The sequence below is a fragment of the Melanerpes formicivorus genome, unplaced genomic scaffold (assembly GCF_026170545.1).
Source record: "Melanerpes formicivorus ecotype bairdi unplaced genomic scaffold, bMelFor1.0.p_v2 SCAF_1, whole genome shotgun sequence".
NCBI lineage: Eukaryota > Metazoa > Chordata > Aves > Piciformes > Picidae > Melanerpes > Melanerpes formicivorus.
The window spans coordinates 19,093,614-19,116,106 of NW_027142353.1; the positions used below are offsets into that span (position 1 = coordinate 19,093,614).

Genomic DNA, 22,493 nt, shown 5'->3' on the forward strand with positions numbered 1-22,493 from the left:
AAACAGAAATCAACTCAGAAAACTTTCAGTTTGAGGGGAAGAAGAAGTCACTCCTTCTTTCCAGCAACCCCTATATATGTACATAAACATTCTGTACGAAGCAGCTCACACTAGGCAGGATCCTATTTCTGATTCCATGAAGTCCGAAGAACACCCATTCAGGATCAAGCATAAGCACAGGCAGACGGTAACTTGGGGAAGGTCAAGAAAGCAGCTGTTCTCCTGGCGGCAGGGTTACACCGCCCTGCCTGCCCCTCCTCAGGGGCGAGCAGCCACCACCGCTGTAATCCACAGCGCCCGCCTAACAGAGCGCACTGCTCGGAAGAACAGCAGATCCCCACAAGGCAACTCTCAAAATACTCTACGCAAAACTCGCATTTAAAAATAGCATGAGAAATTTACAATTAAATTAAATAAACTAAAATAGCGGAACTACCCCGCCTCAGGCGGCGGCACCACCATCGCTCCGGCGCTTGCGCGGAGAGGCGAGCTGTCCGGCAGCCCGCCCGCTCAGCCGAGCAAGCTCCGCCCCCAGCGCCGCGTGTCGGGACGCCGGCCCGGGCAGCCTCGCTGTTTATTTGGCGTCAGACGCTGATTGGTCTCTGGCCTCACCAATAGCCCAATAGTGAGGGGACAGCACAGCCAGTCCGAGAAAGGCTGTGGGGGTGAGGCTGTGCACGCTGAGGCTGACTAGTGTCGGGGGGCGTTTGCTCCTATCGGCCATCACCGCCCCTTCTTCCTCATGGCGTGCTGGCCGTCGCTGCTGTCTGCCCTCCTCTTTGCCCTGCTGTGTGCCCAGCCGTGCCCCTGCGGCAGGGCTCCAGCCTCTTCCCAGGCCGTGACGGCCCGGCTGGCGGCGAAGTGGCCGGCGACCCCGTTGCTGCTGGAGGCGAGGTGCGTGCAGCCTCCTCCCGCGACTGCTTTCCTCGGCGGCCGCGCGGGGCTGTTAGGCTGGGGCAAGGGAGCCGAAGAGCCGCAGCCGTACCTGCCCTCTTGCCTGGCTCGGAGGAGAGGGGGAGGGGGGCGCCATACTGAGGGGGCAGGACGAGGGAGGGGCCCCTTTCTGTGTTTCTCGGGCTGAGAGGGAAGGTGGGCTGTCAGAGCGGGATGCCTGTGCCTCTTCTGCCAGAGGGTGTGTTAGAAGTACTCCTGGATGCGTTTCTCTCTTATCTTGCTCTGTCGGAGGATGTTTAAAACTACTTTGGTAGAAGGCAGAACTACTTTCTCCCTCTGTAACATGTTATGGCTAGTGTTGCCAGACTTTGCCGCCTTTTAAGTGTCAGCTATTTAAGTTGCTTTGTATCTAACAGACGTTTTGCGGCGTAGGTTGAGGAGGTGCCGCGGGACAATCTACACAATCTCTGCTTCCCAGTTATTTCTTCATCTCACCCCCATTAGTTTGCATTCACTCACGGATGAACTAATACATATAAAAGTACTAGTGAAGATGTGTTTCTGTAGTATCAAAGCACGTATTTTTAAATAAAGGTGTTGTTAACTTGTAATCATAGCTTCAAAACAGGAAACAAAAATGGTTTTTTTTTCAGTACTATGTGTTTGTTGCTTCTGTGCCAGTTTGGTGTTAACAAAACCTTTTACTGCTCTTTGGAGTACTCTTTTACTGCTCTTTCTAATTCCCATTAAAGGGAGGATCACAAGCTTCTGTAATCAAAGGAGTGACAAACTTCCAAAGTAAAGACTAGAGAACAATATGCTCATGCTAGCAAGTGAAACATTTTGGTAGATGTAATGGAGTGGAAAAGGCAACTGATATTTCCTTTAATTAAAAAAAAATAAAAAACCACAGGAAAGTGTTATCAGTAAATGGAAGGATTTGGTATGTGGAATAAATCGACCCTTACCTTATCTGCTTTATAAAGATTAATCCATCTTTGAAATCCACCCAGAGACAGGGGACTGCCCCTACATAACGAAGTTGACACTTTCATCAATAGAACCCTGTAATTTTGTTAAAAATTCTAAGCTGATGGAACCTGTGTTCTTATTTGTATATTTAGCCACCATTAAATAAAATCCATGTGCTGAACTGATTTAATTTATAACTGTGTATTGGAATATCTGTGGAAAAATAAAGTGGCAAACTGTGTTTGTGTTGGGGAATAGTGTGCTTGCTTTCAGTACTGATTGTTGAGTTCAGATCAGTAGTGTTTTGTTCAAAATTTCTTTTATCCAAAATATGCCTGCACATTATGGTACAGAGATGTTAGATGGTCATTGAATGCTGAATATTTCTTATAATTTTGTATTATTTTTAAACAAATGAAGATTTTTTTTTACTGTGGTACATCTTTGGACAAAATCAATCTACAGACAATTCATTTTTGTTTTTAAACAGTGAATTTATTGCAGAAGATGGTAATGAGAAGTTTTGGCAGTTCTTGGAAACTGTACGAGAATTAACAGTTTATAAGCAAGGAGGTAAGTTGAAGAACAGCATGCTAGTTTTAACAATTTTTCTTGCCCTCTATTTAACTTCCAACCATGAAGCTAGTGTACTAACAAGTTCCAGCCAGATAAAGCCTCACTCTTTCACTATTGCTTACTAGTTTATTTTCAGAATGCTGTAGTGTTCTTGAGAGCTCTCTCTAGAGCCCCTGAAAGCTCTGTCAGTAGATGAGTTATAAAGGTAAGGAAGAGATGGACTGAACTGGAGTTACAGTGTGGAACAGAAGTATAAAGGTGAAGGTACTTGCCTTACTGCATTACTCAGCAAGAGTATATAATGGGATATTCAGACCTAGTATTTTGTGTAAGATGGATGTTTGTAGGGGAGAGAAGCCCCACAAATAACTAAAATGGAAATGCTAGCTAAAGGAAAAAAAGAAAAAGTTACTAAAACGTTAAATATTTGTAGGTGGCATAGAGAGTGTTTCATAGCAGCAGGTGTTATAGAATAAATGTTTATGACTGTCAAAATAAGAATAGAAAAGCCTTCCATGATTAGACAGAAATCAATATGAAGTTGTTAGAAGTTCGAAGAGAAGAACAAATCCAGCAAATTAAGCATAAAAATGAGCCATCCCACAAGATACCTGGGAGAGAAGCTTAGTAGAAACAGCTGTGGTAATAAAAATCTTGGAGGCCTCCCAGGCTTTATAACATGTTGGTCAGTATTAGATCTATGTTCACTAGATCAAGAAAATGAAAAAAGCTTCAGAACAACGTAAGGCTGTTTCATTTTGCCATTTATTTTAGAATGGTACAGCTCTTTAGGTGTTCGAGAAACTAGCACTACCGCTAGAGATTAAACTGAATGCTTAATGTGTAAACTTGTAAACTGAATGTTAGTCATCAAGAACTATCAAACTGTAGAAACACCATGCAGGAAATGGCAGTGAGATGACAGAAAGTAATCCTTGGTACTTGATAATGCTCTCTGTGATATGCTTCAACAACTGGGACTGAATACAAGTTAGGAAGAGATTGTGCTGTCAATGTGGATAGGTCAGTGAGTACATTGAGTGCTTGGCAATACCCAAAGCATCCAATAGACTTAAAAAAAAAATACAGGAAAGGAACAGGGATGTGCTTGGTAAACAACATTTTGCTGCTTATGATTCTGTAGTGTGGTTTTGTTGAGTAAAGCATGACGTTCTACTTTACTGTCTCCCTGTATTTTCCTCTTCATTTCTTTAGAAAGGCTCTAATAGAAGCAGATGTACAAAGAACTGTGATTATAGTTGTTGGATATCAACTGGAGAGGTAAAAAAATACCCAAACAAATACTGTAAATGATGAAAACTGGGGATGGTCTGAGGTCAGAAGTGTAAACAAAACCAAAGAATCTGAGAACAGTAGTCTGAGGTGGTGAATGCTACTCGCAGCTGTTATGTGTAAAGGCATGAGGACATGGAAAATGGAAATAGGTGCAGAATTTGACCTGTGGTCATCTGCTAGTAGCATTGCTTGAGGCAGATGCTGTTGACTAACACTATTTAAAGCCTTTGTCAGTGCACAGGATGGTGGCATGTAATTCACCCTCTGCAAAATTGTGAGTTAAAACTGGAAGGAGTTTAGAAGAAGCTGGAGGGTAGGGCTACCGTTAGATAGTCCTTGGCAAGCTGGAGAGATAGATCAACAAAACCAGAATCAGTAGAGGTGCTTTATAGAGTCCTGCATGTGAGCTGGAATAAGCTCAGCAATTGTACGACCTAGGCACTGACTGACTACAAAGCATTTTTTGAGAAACAGACTTGGGGATTGTTCTCACCAGTCAGTTAGTTGCATTAAATTTTTATGCCTGTGAAGGACAGCTACATGCCAGCAAGAGTGTAGCCAGCAGGTCAAGAAAAGTAACTACTTCATCGTATTGTCACTTTAAGATCAGCTGTGGAATACTGGACTCATGTTGGGGCTCCCCATTAAAAATAAGATTAGTAGAGGAACAAGTCCAGGAGAGGGTCACCTCAATGTTTAGGAAACTAGAGTGGACTCTGAGGAAAAGCTGAGAGAACTGGGTTTTATTCAGTCTGAGGAAGCAAGAAGTAGATGTGCTTTAATACCTTCATCAATGACAGACAGTGGCGTTGAGTGCACCCTCAGTAAGTTTACCAGTGACACCAAACTGAGTGTTGCAGTTACATGCCTGAAGGATGGGATGCCATCCAGAGGGATCTGGAGAAGCCTGGGAAGTGGATTCATATGAACCTCATTATGTTCGGCCAGATCAAGTGCAGTATCCTGCACATGGGTCAGGACAATCCTTGGTATCTATCAGGCTGGGGAATGAAGGGATTGATAGCAGCCCTGTAGAGAAGGATTTGGGGACGCCAGTGGATGAGAAGCTGGACATGAGCTGGTAATGTGTGCCCACAGTCCAGTAAACCAATTGTACCCTGGGTTGCATCAAAAGAAGTAAGGCCAGCAGATTGAGGGGAGGTGATTCTGCCTCTCTGCTCTGGTTAGATCTCATCTCAAGTACTGAGCTGTGTTCAGCTCTAGAGGCTTGCACTGAGGCACAAGAAGGATATAAACCTGTTGGAGTAGATTCAGAGGAGAGCCATTAAAATAATTTAGAAGACTGAACCATGTCTCCTCTGAAGAAAGGCTGAGAAAGTTGGGGTTGTTCAAATTGGTGAAAGCTCCTGGGAGACCTTACCGTGGCCTTCTGGTACATCAAGGGGACCTGTAAGAAAACTGAGGGCAGCCTTTTTAGTAGGGTCTGTTGTGACAGGAGAAAGAGTAATGGTGCCATTTTGGATGCCTAAAGTGATTTCCTACTGTGATGATTATTTCACTTACACAGCAAGAACACCTTTAAAATACTGTATTGACCTAAGAAGACAGATAAATTTAAACTGGACCACTGAAATAGTTCCTCCCCACAAACTGCTTTCCCTTTGCTGTGACTTTTCACCTTTATGGGACAGTATTTGAATTACATGTGAAAAAGGTCTTGAATTACTACAGTTTTCAGGTATTATCCATCAATGTAAGTAAAATACATGCTGACTACATAGATTGGAGGGGCCATAAATTGGCAGTTCTGGAGCATTTCACATGTGTTTCAGCAGCTTCTGTGGAAGAGCAACATGTGGAACATGGGTGGTACACGGTGTTTGGTATGGCCAAAGCTTTGGCGCTCTGATTTGTTTGTGTCCAAGAACATCCCATAGTAGAATGTATACAGCCTGCATTTTCAATTATTTAAATAATGCTACCCAGGAACGATGATGAACATTATTCCAGTCCTGGGTTTGGCTGAGATAGAGTCAGTTTTCTTTTTAGTAGCTGGTACAGTGCTGTGTTTTGGATTTAGTATCAGAATAATGTTGATAACACACTGATGCTTTGGTTGTTGCTAAGCAGCACTTGGGAAGTTGGGATTTTTAAGTTTCTCATGCTCTGCTAGCAAGGAGGTGCACAAGAAGCTGGGAGGAAGCATAGGTAGGACAGCTGACCTGAACTACCTAAAAGGTCATCATGGTCATATAAACTGGGTGGATTTGGCTCGAGGAAGTGGATCACTGCTTGGGGACTGTCTGGGCATTGGTTCTTGTGCATCACCATTTTTCCTTGGGTTTTATTTCATTCTCTCTTTGTTTTATTCCTTTTGTTACAATAATACTATTTTTTTCAGTACTATCATTATTATTATTATTATATTTAAATTCTTAAACTGTTCTTATCTCAATCTGCAAATTCAATTTTTTTTTCTGATTCTCCTCCCCATCCCTCCAGGGGAGGAGTGAGGGAGAAGCTATATGGTGCTTAGCTGCTGGCTGGGATTAAACCACAACAATTCCTTAAACATATACAAGTGTTTTTCACAACTTGATAAAACAGTATTGCAACCTCTTTCTAATTATGCCTTTTAGCCTCACAGCTAGAGAACAGCATGAGAATACTCACTTCAATATGCCCGTAGAAGAAGAAAAGAAGGTTAATTATTTCCAACAAATGTTCTTGATTACACTTCTGTCATTCTCAGACCATATCCACCTCTCTTCATACTTGGAGTCCTAATTTTGACCTTGAGGAGGCAAGATATGCAGAGAGGGGGGAAAGCCACTTCACATATTGCATCTGTTCTTGTAGTCTGATTTGTCATGAGCCTTTAGGAAGGAAGTGGGATAGGTGAGAGTAGCTCAAAGAATGTAACCTTTAGAGGATAATTTTTTATTTATTTTTTTGTTTTTAGTTCAAGTTGTATGCTTGGAGTGTTCCAAGAGTAAATAGGAGGAAATAATTTGTAAAATAATACCAGTTGAAAGTAAGGAACCTTCAACATTTGTATGAAAAGACTGCCCTAAGCCTGACAAATAGAAATAAATGAATAAGCTCTAATCAAGACTTTCGCTGTTGATCTGTGGGAAGACAGTATTGTCTTCAGAGGATATTTATATTGCTAGAGATTATTTACATGTTAGCTAGTGCTATTGCACTCTTGTTGTATTCATGTTGCACTAGGCTTTTAGAAATGGTAGTAAAGGAAGCCGATTATCAGTGGACAGCATTCAAGACTTCTGTACTGCCAAGCCTGTTTGCCTATTCTGTAGCACAGGTAGATCTGCCACATCATTTATGCCTAAATACTAAAACGATGTTGTTTTGTTTTCTTTCAAACAGATTCAGAGCATTCCTATTACAATTTAATCTTGAAGAAAGCAGGACAATTTTTATCTAATTTGCAAATCAACCTATTGAAGTTTGCAATTTCCATACGGGCATATTCTCCAACTGTTCAGATGTTTCAGCAGGTGACCATATTATCTGATATGATTTTATGTGGTATATTGCTTGCAGAGTAAAAGATGTTCATTATTACATGTGTGCTGGACCTATTTGGAATCAAACATGATCCATGTATAAAGATGATGCTTCATAAGCTGGTTATCTTGAGAGGAACAAATATTCATGTTTAATTGTATGGATAGCATCATTTCCAGGGTATAATTTTTGAAATTCTTCATTTTTAAAACTTAAGTTGTGGGTTTTTTGCATTGCTTTGAATATCCTAGGGGAAATTTCCAGACATTCCCAGCACAGGAAATTTCCTGTGTCTTCAAGTCTTCTATATTGGTTATTTAGTGGATTTCTTATTTCTCATTATTATAGTATTTGGAAAATTGAAAGATAGAGCAGTCTGATGCCTGCTTTGTTAACAAAAAGGTAGGAGGACATAAACGCACTGCGCCACTAGTCTAAAACTGCCCCTCCTCCCTCTAGCAATGTCATCTTCAAGATACAAGTGAGAAATCTGTGTTTCTGAAAGGTAACCAACTGTAATAAAGTTGGAGGGGGTTGCAAGTATTCTCTGGGGGAATGTCATCATCTCAAAATCATATCTTGTGAATCCAGAGTCATTGAGTCATTGACATGCAGTCATATGATTCCCACTTTACGTGCAAATGGCTGAATAGAGTTAAAAAAAAAAGGGGGGGGGGGGGAGGGCAGGCAGTGCTGGGAAGGAGAGAGACTCAAAAATTGACATTAATTATTTGGAATTTATTGGTTAGCAGTCGAATCTTTGCACATTAATATGATTACTGATAGCAACTAAAATTAAAATTACCTTAAGAGTACTGGCTGTGATTTCTCAGGAGGAGGAGGAGATTTCTCAGCCCTGTCTTTGCAGAACATAAATGGAGCTGCATTTTTCTAGAGTATGACTGAGTCTGATAGACTACATCTCACAAAGGTTATAAGGTTTTAATCTTCTAATATTTTCCATTGCTTTTTTTCACATGTGCCCAACTTCGAATGGGCTTAATTAGAAACACAACTCAATGGCAGCTGTTGTGTCATTTTAATCAAGGGGATGTGAGTTTAAGTTGAAGTGCAATCAAAGCATTCTGGTTGAGTATAATTGTTGAAATATTAGATTGCAGCTGATGAACCTCCACCAGAAGGCTGCAGTGCATTTGTGGTTATCCATGAGAAGCACACCTGTAAGACTAATGAAATAAAAAAGCTGCTGAAGAAGGCTACTAAGAGGTAAATGTAGTGATCTGTTATAAGAGGAAAAATAGGTTACCAAAGAGGACTTACTGTTATGAGAATTCATCAATTACGAATCAAACTAGAGTGTTAAAATAAAATTGTAGTGATTTGCTCCTCTAACCACATGGATACTTTTGTATTTCTTCCCTTATTTTTGGTATGGAACAGTCATGTTGAAGTTAGCATGTACTTTCTGTTCAAATACACTGCACATTCTCCTTTCTGGGGATACTCTAGGTTGCAGATACTTTTCACTTGTGCTGTAGATATTTACCCAAATAGAGACAGGACCGTACTCTTGTTATTTCTTTTTTATATGGGAAACAAATGCTACCTAGGACAGTGTTTCATCTCACTGCTGTTTCCTGTAAACTAGTCTTAGTTTTTTTCTCTGTGGCTTTTATGACAAGAGATCTGTTTGCTCTATTACTTCTTTCTTAATTTCGAATGGTTTTCCTTTGTGTTTAATTTTCTGTCTCTGTGTCATGACTCTTCCAATTAAGCCAGGCCTACTTAAGCTAGGCTTTCAGTTGTTCTGAAGTTCCCTCTATTGGATGAGAACACTAGAAATATTCTATTTTTAGGGATGATAGTTTGAAATCTCTGGAAGAGAAAGAAGGTGAAGCATTATTATGTGCAGATCCATCAGCTGAATCTGATCCAGTAAGTCTCAGGCACTTTGAACTCAGGAGAGCCAAAATAGTCTGCATAGCAAGATGAAGGTTTTGCTTCCTCCAGTCCTTTATGAAGCAGCTGCTGTGACTTGTGCTTTCAGCTATGTTGCAATGGACTGCATGGCTCTAGCCGGAATCACTTTGTGTGGGGGTTCAGTGGGCTGATCAAGGGTTCTGTATGTGTCAATGGACGATCTTCAGTGGTTAAATGATTGGGGTTGCTTATCTTGCTGATGGTCCAAACCAGAACACTAAGATTTCTGGCAATGTTGCTGCTGAGAGAAGAGTCACATTTTGTTCAAAACAATCAGTGCCTTAGAAAATTTGTCAGTATGCATGTCTGCTGTTTTCGGTCCATCACACTGCTCCTTCATCTTGTCTTGGCAAACATAGTTGCCCGTACTACCCTCGTAACTGATTAGCAAGTGATGAAGTCTGCATCTTCATGAATTTGTTTTTTTTCCTTTTTGTCTACCTAACTTCTGTTCATTCCCTTTCAGGCAGCCTTCTCCTGAGAATCTCTTATGGCAGGAAATTAATTAGCTTTCAGCTCTAAGAGCAAGGGAATCAATCCCTTCTCACTACTACTCAGTATCGAAGAGAAACAGAACGAAGTCTTATCTTGGATTTACAGCGGATGAATGTTTTAATTCTCTAATCCAAGGTCATTATGGTAGCCCTATGCAGTGTTACTTCACTGCAGCACTTAATTTTCTACTGAAATACATTCTTTATAGTATAAAATGTTTCCTTTGAGACTTTCAGTGTTCAGGAAAGTCATTGCAGCACTTGGTACCCACCTTTGGAGAACAGGGGTTGTTCTTCTTCTATACCTAGATGGCTAGCTAAGAGAAGCTCCTTCAATTTACCTTTTTAGCTCTAGAAATGATTGTGGCAGTTCTTGTCTCTCTGGATATGAAGTATCACAAATCACATCCCATACATATGCTTTCACTGGGGCATATCTGGATCTTTTCTTGAACAGAGTTTACTCAGTCAAGAGTTGTTTCGGATTCCCTGATGATGTCTACTTTTCCTGTCCTATGATGACAATGGGAAGGAAGGCTTACTTGATATTTCTGTGACACATGGCTTCATGCATCCGAGTTAATTCTCAAACCAAGCCTCTCCTTTTTGTTTCTGCCTTGGAAGTGTGGTCTTACTGCATACCTACCAAGCCTCCACAGGATGTTAATGTTAAAGCCTGGAGTAACCCAATACAAACTGGCTCTGCTTTGAATGAGCTTTTATAGCAGATGACATCTGAAGATTCTTTACATTGTCAATTATTCTGTCATTTTTATATTGAAGATACTCCAAAGCTTTGCATCAAATAAAGTGTGGCATGTGAAGTTCTGCTCAAATCTTTTCCAATGAGCATGTACTGCACATGTTTCAGCAGTGTGTGTTGAATTAGAGTTTCTGAACTTGTCTTGGAGAGCTCTGAAAGAAGTTTAGAATAGAATAGAATAGAATAAACCAGGTTGGAAGAGACCTTCGAGATCATCGCGTCCAACCTATAATCCAACACCACCTAATCAACTAACCCATGCAACCAAGCACCCTGTCAAGTCTCCTCCTGAACACCTCCAGCGATGGCGATTCCACCACCTCCCCGGGCAGTCCATTCCAATGGGCAATCACTCTCTCTGTGTAAAACTTCCTCCTGACCTCCAGCCTGAACTTCCCCTGGTGCAGCCTGAGACTGTGTCCTCTTGTTCTGGTGCTGGGTGCCTGGGAGAAGAGACCAACCTCTGCCTGTTTACAACCCCCCTTCAGGTAGTTGTAGAGAGCAGTAAGGTCACCCCTGAGTCTTCTCCTCTCCAGGCTAAGCAATCCCAGCTCCCTCAGCCTCTCCTCATAGGGCTTGTGTTCCAAGCCACTCACTCTTCTTTGAAGTGTGGCTATGCAAAGGGAACTTTAAAAAAGGACACAAGTAATTACCAGCATCTTGAGTGTAATGCTCCGTCATATCTCTCCTCTGTTATTTTTCTGTCTTTCCCAGGTTTTATTCAGATAATGTTTGCAGTCATCTAAGAATTCATTGTAGATATAGAAGTGTAGCTTTTCTAGACATGGCTTTCAATGAGGAGGGTAGGTAGACAGTCAAAATTTGCAAAATTAGTTAAATTCAGTGTTTGATCGTATTAAAGAAGTACAGTGCTAATTAGTATTCATGTATGTTAGCAGCTTTCCCAAACTTCACTGAATATCCCTCTGCTACTCTGTTACTGATGGCTCTGTGCATCTCTAATACGTGTAATGCACTGTTTAAATTAAAAGCTTAAATTAAAAGCTTCAAGCTGTCACTGATGCACAAAATCTCAAAGTGCTATGCCTTTCATTTGCTTTGTGTTGTTACTTAATAAAATACTTGAACGTTATTTGTAGTTGATCCTGATTTTTCAGACTTTAATTAGTGAATTTGGTGTTCTAAGTTTGCCTGCAAGCAGTCATAGCTATTTTGTGATGATCTTAATGTGGCTTAATATATTGTTAGCATATAAGCTCTAACTAGCTTGTTGGGGTTTTGTAACTATGAAGTAAAAAAGCTGCCACTGTTTTGATTTCTTTTCCCAATATGTGCTATCACAACTACCTGTTTTTTAAATCCAGACCAAGGCCTTATCTTTTTAAGGAAGATCATAAATACCCAAGTCTCAAAGACGATGGCCCAGTGGTTGTTCTTTATGCAGAAATGGGCACGAAAGACTTTGTCAAATTCCACAAGATTTTGTCAGAGAAGGCACAAAAGGAGGAAATTGTTTATGTTCTCCGGCATTATGTTCAGGTATGCAGTTCAAGTTAATATGGTTTTGGTAAGCTGTTAGTATCCTGTCTTTATTTTCTTTGCTTTTTGACAAAACAGATTTTCTGCATTCATTCTTACATTTGCTTAAGTCTTGTACAGTATGTATTTTAATTTTAAAACTTCCTAGATGAAGTGATTTGCCTTACACAGACTTTGAAGCTGGGGAAGCATGATAATATTGTCTAATCCTATATGCAAGCACTGTTTGCATCACTGATCTTCAAATATCTCTTTGGGTTTTAGCTGTATGGGTTTTTTACTTTGAGCAAAGATCTTGGGTAAATGTTGGTGCAGCAGATAATGTATTAGTAACAAGAATTAGAAAAATTTGAAGTGGAATAGAAAGTCAAGTTGAAAAACTTATGTATTTATAATCCTGTGTTCATTGTAGTACAGCAGCATGGGCTATCCCAGTCAGCGTCACTGGCCAGTTTCATGATGCTTGCATTCCACAGTGTCAATATTTTAACAAAATGTTTCTAAATGCTTCTATCTTTCCCTTCTCCCTGAAATAAAACAGGACAAATACATAGAACTATAACATAGAATCACAATATTGTTCCCAGTTTTGGTTGTGGAAAGGTTTTTGTAATTTATATTCCAAGTACAGCTCTTATATAGTGTGGCTAGTACAAGAATCATCTGATGGAGTGAGAGGTTGCTATGATTATGTAGATTAGGTTAGATGAGATCTGCAGTTTGCAGATGACTTTGAGTTGTTTGCTCACAGTAATGAAATAGATAATTTGAGGCAACCAGTCATAAGTTCTGAGTTGTGTGGGGCATGGCTTTCACTGAACTTAATGTTTTGTTATGCTCTCAAATACCTGCAGTGTCCTTGCTTTGACCGGCTTGTGCATCGTGGTCCCTCCGAATGTGTATTGCCTGCTGTCCTGCACTTTTTCTCTCTCCAAACAGCTCTTCTTTTTTCTTCCTCATAACCTCCATTTTTATTCTTTGGTTCCCACTGACAGATTCCTTCTCCTTTTTTTACATTAAGTACCAGAAGAGGGAGCATTGAGAGCTAGAACAGGTCCAGTCTTTCTGCTATCAATTGTTTTTGCCACTATCACCAAGACTGGTTATAGTGCAATGCTGTCTCTCTTCATTGAGATTAGCTATAGAGGGCCAAGAGAGAAAACCTCTAGCCTCCTGGGTTTACAGCTGTGGGCCAGAGGATTTGCAGTACAGACTTATTCTTGGAAATTGCAAGCTCAAGCTAAAAGGTTTTCAAGAAGTTGCTGCTGTGTTTGCAAACTGCATTTTGGAAAGGGGACTTTCATGCATTTTGGGCAAGTTAGGGCTGATTTTCAGAAATAAGTGCGCTCTGAGTGATCACATTATTGAATGTCAAACTTCTAGTCCATGTTTGTTTTTGTTAAGTAGCAATCTGTTTTAGCCACTGATGCTTTAAACACATTTTCTTAATCTTCCATGCAGGAAGTAACTAACTCCTCAAAACTTTTATAAAGAATCAGTCTGGTGCAGAAATAGTCTTGAAATGCTTCAAGTCCAGCAAAATTACAAAGACATGAGTAACAGTTTAAAATGTGAGTTGTAAGGCATCGGTTTGGAATGCTAGCCACTCTGTGTTCCAGTCCTCCTTTTGATAATATGTGAATGGATTACAGTTTTGATACAGCCTTTGTGGTGTACAAGATGTAAGGGAAGTCCTTACTTTCTGTTACACACCTTAAAGGACTGTCAATATACCTTACATGACTCTTGTAATTTGATGTAGCACTTTGTACTTTAAATCATAAATTGAAAGATTACTTTAAATTGTGACTGTCATAATGTTCTAAAGTTAAAGTATTATATCTCCTACAAATACAAGTTTTTAAGATACTTTTTTGTTCTGTTAATGTCATTGAACAGAAACCAAGTCCCAGAAAAATGTACTTATCTGGATATGGTGTGGAACTTGCAATAAAGAGCACAGAATATAAAGCAGTAGATGATGCACAGGTTAAAGGTATGTGCTTTTTGTGGTTGGTGGTTGTGTTGGGATGTTTGGTTGGTGGTTTTTGTTATGATATCTTACCAGAGGTACTGTTGAAATGTGTTACAATCTTTAGTTATAAAGTTCAATGTATTAAAAGTCACATTTACTTTCTTTCTACAGAAGGATGTCTCAGGCATTGTGGTTGAACTCTATAATCTTAAAGGTCTTTCCCAGCTTTGGTGATTCTATGACATCAGAATACAGCTGTGCTTAGGGTATAGCTCACTGCCTAACTAATTGTTATTTTCTGTGGCTCTTCAAAACACAACCTGTTCTTCCTCAAGATTGTTGAACCTCTGTTCTTCTTTTACTTTGTTTATAGGCATCTCTAATGTGCTGATTATGGCAGTATCCACACATCAGTGTTTCAGGTGTAAGGGGTGTCTTTTTTCTGAATTTATCTGGAAATACTTTCACAGTCTTCTGTTGGAAAGATATGCTGTATCACAGAGTTTGGTACCAATGTATGTTGTTATGTGTTGACGTGAGACATCTAATGCAGAAAGCGTTAGCCCTGGTGTGGCACAGAAAAATTATCTTACATTGACATTTAGGACATAAAAAGTTGTTTAATGCTCTTTGGTAGGAGTAAAGTTTAATAGCTTTTGAGTCAGGTCAAAAATAGTTTGGTATTTTTTTAAAGGGAAAGAGGTTGATCTCTAACTTAGAAATGCTAGCTGGAAATTGAAGTGTTTTAAAATGAAATGGAATGAAGCTGGAGGTGGGGAGATTCAGGCTGGATGTGAGGAGGAGGTTCTTCACCATGAGAGTGGTGAAACCCTGGAATGGGTTGTCCAGGGAGGTGGTCGAGGCCCCGTCCCTGGGGGTGTTTAAGAGCAGGCTGGATGAGGCTCTGTCCAGCCTGATCTAGTGTGGGGTGTCCCTGCCCATGGCAGGGGGGTTGGAACTAGATGATCCTTGTGGTCCCTTCCAACCCTGAATGAAACTATGAAACTATAATAAAATCGTCAGACTTTTAAAGCATAAATTTGTTAGTAGTTGTCTGATAAGAGATATCTTACCACTTAAACTGAGAAATAACTATTTTGGGAAGTGAGCTATTTAACCACATCATTTTATACTAAAAAAATGTAGCCATTGGATGAATTTGATTTTAAAATGAATTTGAATGTCAACAAAGTTCTGAATGCAATTCATTCTGATGTCAGAATATGAATACGGAAGTATAAATTTAATTGAAATTAAGAATGACAATTTTCAGATTGTATGTTTCCCTTAACCACTTTAGAACTCATAAGCATATAGTACATCAGTAACTTGTTTTTTATTGTCTAAATGTCCTATGTGTTCAGGAGCAAATGAGACAAAAGAAGCTGAAGATGAGGAGGAGGAAGAAAGTGATGTCCAAGGATTTCTCTTTGGCAAATTAAAGTAAGTTGATATAAATTACAGTTAAACTTTTCCTTTGTTCCTGGAACCTTAATCAGTTCATTGTTTGGGGTTTTTTTTTACTGAGGTGAGATTTATGTTGGAAATTATTTTATTTGCCACTGGAGAAAATTCCAAGTCATTTTTATGTGTATGTCTTGTGCAAGGAGGGATGCAATAGTGGTTTATTCTGTTCATTAAATGCATTGCTTTTCTTTTTCTAATTCTCTTAGGATATACTAATAAATACAGTAAGCTGGTTTTAAAGTTAAAAAAAATCCTTTGGGGCAACAGACAAAAAAAACTTATAATGTTATATTTTCATATTTGTATCTACAGTAAATGATTGCTGCTACTTCTGTTTTCAGAAAATGGTTTAGTTGATTAGAAGGTGTTGGGTGATAGGTTGGACTTGATGATCTCAAAAGTCTTTTCCAACCTGGTTAATTCTGTATGATCATTCCAGCTTTTTGGCATCGTTTCTAGACTCAATTTTCTTCTCCTTTTCATCCTGAAAGTGAGTGGGTATTTCAGTAATCTGTAAATTCTCTGTTACAGCCACATCAAAGCTGTTAAACAGATTTTAATGTAAGCAAAAGACACGAATTTTAGAAACACAACTATTTGTGCAAATTACCATAACTCAATCCTACATGATGATAGATACAAAGAGGTGGTTAGCTTTTTCTTTACTTGGCTTTGTGCATTCAGTTTTGTGCCTACGTAGCCTACAGTGTAAGTGAACCACAGAAAGGAGAGACCAAGCATCAGTAATGTACCTTGATTATATTGTGGGCTACATCTTATTTGTCATCTGTCTTTAATTCACTGAATTAAAGGTCTTTTTACTGAAGGAATGGAAAAAAAATCAAGATACATTTGCAAGAAGGCAATAAAACTAGTAATTAAAGAGATCAAATCTAGTTAGGAGTTTACTGCTTCACAGATTTCTAAGAATATGAACTGTTTGTCATTTCTATGTCACAGTATCACTGAGGTTGGAAGAGACCTCAAAAATCGAGTCCAACCTGTCACCACAGACCTCATGACTAGACATGCCTGTTACAACTATCCAAAAACTGAATCTTCTCTATTTTCTTCCTTTTTCAGCTGACTATGCTTTCTTTGAGGATATATTTTAATTTGGGAACAACAGTCTCTCTGATATTTTCCTGTAAAGAACAATAGTTGATATCATCCAACAGCTAAAACATTAGGAGAGAGGGATTCCTTGTGAAACTTCTTCATATCTAGAATAAAATATGAAATATTACAGAACTTAGTCTTAATGCTTTAGATATCTGGGATTTAACTACTTTTTGCTTCTTGTTTAATACTTCTAGTAGAAAAGTTTTTAGAAATCTGTTAGAGATTTTGACATTCAAGGCTGTCTTGTAGCAGGCTGAAGTCTTTTCCCTTAAAACTTATTTGTGCAATTATGGTGGAGTTTTTTGGGGTTTTTTTTTTGGGGGGTGGGGGGCAGGAACAAACAAAACCCAAGCTTTTGGGCATCATGGCCTTCTTCAGGTCTGGTTACTGCTTTGTGTCCTCAGTAGCTTGATGTTTGTCAGCAATGTTAATTTATAAAAGATGTTGTCAACATTGTCTTGCCTGTATCTTCTGTAGGCAATACAATAAAGTGTACAGCCAGAGTTAAATCTATAGTAGAGTGTACAGTTAGGTATAAATCATGCTGTGGTAAACCAAAGCAACAGTTACTTGTGTGTTAATACCATTTAATCTTTGGGTTCATTTATTCCATCAGGATGTATGTGACAGACTTTGAGACAGATCACTACAAAATACTGAACAACCTCTTGTGTTTGACTGGTTTTCAGTCCTCAGAAATCACCTCTTTTCACCCTAAATCCTTGTGTTTGTTTTAAGAATTACTTAACATTTCAATTTTTGCTTGTTGCCCTAAAGATAACAGTATTAGCTGTGCATAGTGCTGTGGAGAAAAGCAGATATTGATCAATGTAATTAATTTTGCCTTAAGAAAAAGCAAAACAAACCCCAACACATTTTATTGCAGACAGATGCATCCTGACCTGAAAAATAACCTGAATGAGTTCAAAAAGCATCTAATTGAAAGCTCTGACAACATGGAACCACTGAAGGTTTGGGAGCTGCAGGGTATGTATTGTTTTTTTTGTCTGAATTGATGCAGTAATTAACTTTCCTTTCTTATGTTGATATATCAGCAGGATGTTAAAAGCTTGTTTTAAAAAGGGACACATGGTTTCATTAAAAGGTGGTATTATATCAAGTATTTTAAAAGAATGTGTTGGTGTCTTGTTCTAGTATCTAGTGCTAGCTTGCTTAGTGTCTGGCACCTTAATATGCTACAAACTAAGGGACCATTGAAGTAATTTTATAAAATGTCATTTTTTCTGTCCAATAATGTTATCTCAGATGTTAAACTTAGTTGCAGGTTGGTTTTTTTTTTTGAGAAGTCAGGGGAAAAGAAAATCCACAATCCTAGAATCAGTCAGGGTTGGAAGGGACCATAAGGATCATCTAGTTCCAACCCCCCTGCCATGGGCAGTGACACCTCACACTAGATCAGGCTGCCCAGAGCCTCATCCAGCCTGGTCTTAAACACCTCCAGGGACGGGGCCTCAACCACCTCCCTGGATAGCCCATTCCAGGGCTTCACCACTCTCATGGTGAAGAACCTCCTCCTCGCATCCCATCTGAAATAACAATAAACAACAACAAACCATCAAAACAATAAACCCCAGCCCCCCCAACACTTTACCATGACTAGCAAGTCAGGGTGAAATACAGGTTAAGAGAGTTTTTCTATAGCTCAAATAAAATTATAAATCACTCCAAAATAAGTCCCTGCGATGTCATGACGTTGAAGTCTAGGCAACTTTACATTCTTCAGGTTTAGAGGGCTACCCAGTACTGATAAAACTGATCTGTTGTTGTACTAGTGCAGTGAAGGAGACTGAGGAATCACCTGAACTGTTGAATTTCATTTTAGGACCCTGATTGTTACAGAGTTTGCTAGCAGCATCCAGTTTGAAATATTTGAGATAATTGTAGTTCACTTGCAGTCTGTTCTCAATGAACTCCCCTTGAGCTGCAGAATTTATCTTGGTCCAAACTTTTAAAAAAATATGAAAAACCTTACATTTCAGCTCTCCTGAGAAATGTACTGTGCAAAAAAAAAAAAAAAAGAAAAAAAGAAAATTCCCTTTTTTGTGTGTGTGTGTTGGGTTGTTGGGGTTTTTTGTGTAAATATCACTGATTTTCAAGCAGAGGAGCTGCGCAACTCTGATCCTTTTAGTGTGTACCTTCAAAAGCCAATACAAGGTCTCTATTCAATGGTGATTTTTTTTCTGCAGTGTCATGGCTACATAAATAAAATATTAAATTGGTGCTGCTCTCCAAGCAAAAAAAAAGTCATACAGCATTGGAAAACAAACATAGTTACGTGTCAGGATGCCATTTGTTCAGTGCCAGGAAGGGATCTTCAGCCTCCTGTTTGTATGGTGCAGTTATTTTTGATATTCTTACTCCTGACATGGCTGGGTACTCTCTCTAGTTAATTCTTAATGACTAATTATAGTGGCTGAGCTAATGGCTCAGCTACTCTCTGATTTTCTTTGATTAGCTTCCAAGTGAAAATTTAACTAAATTTAACCAAAATTCCTTTGGCTACAGAATATACTCCTGTTTATAAAACACCTTAAACACCATTCAAGAGTTGTCTTTCAAGAGCATTTATGTTTGGGGTAAGCAATTTGGTTTACTATTCATAGTGAAAAATGATGTGTGAACAGCCTCTTGATCTCTAGTGCTTCATTAGCTTTCAAAGCATACTTTGAGGTCTGCTTCAAGCTCAGGATCGGCTTTTCCCCAAGGTGCCCTACTGTGCTCTCTCAGCTATGCTAGCATGTCACAAGGGGAGGTCTGTAAGTGACAGTACCCAAGCAAAGATAACCAAGAAGGTAAAAAGACATGTCATTTTGCCTCAGTGGGATTTGAATATTCATACTCTAGCTGTTCAGCATAAAATGGAAATTAGTAACAATTTATGAAGGATATGTATATATGTGTGCCCTACGTGCACATAAGGCATCACTACCTGTAGTAGCACCAGCAGTCGGGTATTGCTTTACCTGATCACACCTTCTGTAGCTGTTGAAATGGATCTGAAATGTTCTTTTTAGAAAATGATCACTCTCAAGGCAGCTGAGCAGAATTCTCTGGGGGAACCTGAATTTGGAATGTCGAACTTTTAAATGCCTGTCTTTTCAACCCTAGTAATGTTACTTCATATTATACAATGTATAACTGAAACAAAACTTATTAGTAGAGATTTTATATAGAACAGTTTTCTGATTGTAAGCAGTATTGATGGAGAGTGATATTTCCAGTGTTTTCTTGTGTGTTTTTTTCCCCAGATCTTAGTTTTCAAGCAGCTGCTCGTATTAAGTCTGCCCCTGTTTATGATACCTTAAAGGTAATGAAAGACATAGCTCAGAACTTCCCAATAAGAGCCAGGTATGATACTTAAGCTTGTTTTTAAAATAGTGCATTTGTTTGCATTTGAATTTAATTCAGTAACACAGCTTTATACTCAAATCCTGCAGTGAAATTATTCATGTTTTACTGCTTGCTAGATGGAGTCCAGGAGCGGGCTTCTGGGAGGGCTCATGATTGGTCTCTTGAATGTTTGGTATCTGATGCAGGAAATGTCACAAAGGCATCCTAATCCTTCAAACACTTAAGACTGAATGCCTAGTTCTGGCTTTTACTGGAATGAAATTTTCCTGGCTAGAAGAGTCTGTTGAATTAATAGCAGATCTACTCACAGCAGGTAGAGGCAAAATTCTATTAATAAGTTTGGTAGGGAATCCACCCACATTACTTCTAAGCACAGCAATGCTGACGATGTTGGGACCTAGCTACTGTACTCAATAAAAGATCAAGATTAATATTAAATAAATGAATAACATTAATGTTAAAAAATTGTGAACTGATCAACTGATTGTATTGCAACTGATAAATGCTTTTCTTTAATAAGTTTTTTATGTAATCCTATCAGCAATATTTACTCAAATTACTGAATTAAATATAATGCTAAATAGGATTCTTAACTCGGCGTGCTTTCATGTTTTACAACTCCTGGCTAATTGTCACAGTGGTTTATTTTCATGTCTGATTTTCTGTTAGAGAAAATCTACACTGTAATGGAGAAACTACCTTTGTAACTTGTTTCAAGGAAGGAAAATCACTTAGAGTACCTGAAATATCCTTATTATGAAATAGTAAGGTACAAGATTGCATATAGATTAGCAATCAAGAAAACTCAGCTTTCCGTAAGAAGATAGTGGAAATGAACACACATAATGTTGATTGAACTGCAAGGCCGGTTCTGTTCTTTAAAGGACGGGAAAAAGTCAGTTTGAAGTATGGTAGGTGACATTTAAATTGTTGATTTTTAAGAGTCATTAAATTTTTATATCCTACTCTGACTCCTGCTGTGTATCTGTCACATTAGAGCACAATTTACCTACTCTTCAAACATTTTATGGGTGAAAGTATAAGAAGATTTTTAGAATTATTAAAAGGGAAACTGCAATTCCTGTCCTGTATGATTTATTCTAATGTGCTAATCTAGCATGTTATCATAGATATTTTTAACAAATAGAGATTACAAATATTTAAATAATTTCAAGTTAGTAGGTCTGCATTGACAGCAAACTTAAATCAAAGGGTCGCTGTGTAAAAACAGTGCACAAAATGTATTTCCTTAATAACCTAAGAATGCTTAACGTGCTGAGTCAAAATCCCCAACAGAATAAACAGGAAAAGATACTGCTTAATCACTTAAGATAGATAACTGGTTATTATAACAACAGCATTTTTACATTGTTTAGAATGCCACACAGTTTAGATGTGACAGCCATTTTTAAATAATTCAAATTTGTCGTTGAAAAGGCTGTGTAAAAGTTTTAGAACAACAGTTATGAAAATAAATATTGTGTGTTCCTTAACTGAGGTGTTCCCTAACAGCATAAAAAATTAATATACCATACCTCTGAAAGTTTCTTTCACAGAATCATAGAAACATTCAGGTTGGAAAAGACCCTCAGGATCACCAAATCCAACCGATAATCCCACTCCACAAGGCTCACCCCTAAACCACATCCCCAAGCACCAAGTCCAAACAACCCTTCAACACATCCAGGGTTTGTGACTCAACCACCTCCCTGGGCAGCACATTCCAAAGCCTGACCACTCTTTCTGTGAATCCTAATGTCCAATCTAAACCCACCCAGTTGTAGTTTGAGGCCATTCCCTCTTGTTCTGTCACTAATTACCTGTGAGAAGAGACCAGCACCAGCCTCTCTACAGTGTCCTTTCAGGTAGTTGTAGAGAACAATGAGGTCTCCCCTCAGCCTCCTCTTTTCCAAACTAAATAGTCCCAGCTCTTTCAGTTGTTATTCATAATATTCATTCTCTGGACCCTTCACCAGCTTCATTGCCCTCCTCTGTACTCACTGCAGCACCTCCACATCTCTCCTGTATTGAGGTGCCCAAAACTGGACACAATACTCAAGGTGTGGCCTTACCAGAGCTGAGTACAAGAGCACAGTCACCTTCCTGTTCCTCCTGGACACAGCATTTCTAATATGAGCCAGGATGCTGCTGGCTTTCTTGGCCACATGGGCACACTGCTTGCTCATATTCAGTTGCTTGTCAATTTAGAACCCTCAGGTCGCTTTCTGCCAGACAGCTTTCCAGACACACTTCCCCAATCCTGTAGCACAGTTTATACCTTGCATTTTTGTGTCTATTTCCGGTTGAAAAGGTTAGTCTGAGGTAGATTTTACAAAATGTCATCAGATATTAACAACTGATATATGTCATAGTGACATATTGATAATTCATTTTGGAGGGTATTTTTCATCTTTATTTTGTTGTATATGTTATAATTATCTGTTCTTTAAAAGTGCAATAACAAGGATTATAATACCCTGTTTCTTGCTGTACATTTATCATTCATGAATGCTAATACAAGAGAAGTTTCCTTTTTTTGTTTCCCCTGAAACGCCCTACTACATAGCTACATTTTATTCCAGGTAAGGATAAAGATGCATAAAACTAAATGACAGAAAATATTCCAACC

The 22,493-nt window shown here is 38.9% G+C and overlaps 1 protein-coding gene across 4 annotated transcripts in view; it reads left to right on the plus strand.

Moving 5' to 3' along the window:
• Positions 1 to 661: 661 nt before the first annotated feature.
• UGGT2 (UDP-glucose glycoprotein glucosyltransferase 2) overlaps positions 662 to 22,493 on the plus strand; it is a 101,763-nt gene continuing 79,931 nt past the window's right edge. For all 4 annotated transcript variants that reach the window (XM_068168158.1, XM_068168312.1, XM_068168232.1 and 1 more), the window contains exons 1-9: positions 662 to 894; positions 2,357 to 2,439; positions 7,090 to 7,220; positions 8,345 to 8,457; positions 11,754 to 11,928; positions 13,828 to 13,924; positions 15,268 to 15,346; positions 17,379 to 17,479; positions 19,762 to 19,861. In XM_068168158.1, the coding sequence (XP_068024259.1) occupies positions 743 to 894; positions 2,357 to 2,439; positions 7,090 to 7,220; positions 8,345 to 8,457; positions 11,754 to 11,928; positions 13,828 to 13,924; positions 15,268 to 15,346; positions 17,379 to 17,479; positions 19,762 to 19,861 (1,031 nt within the window). In that variant the 5' untranslated portion in view covers positions 662 to 742. The remainder of the gene's footprint in view (positions 895 to 2,356; positions 2,440 to 7,089; positions 7,221 to 8,344; positions 8,458 to 11,753; positions 11,929 to 13,827; positions 13,925 to 15,267; positions 15,347 to 17,378; positions 17,480 to 19,761; positions 19,862 to 22,493) is intronic.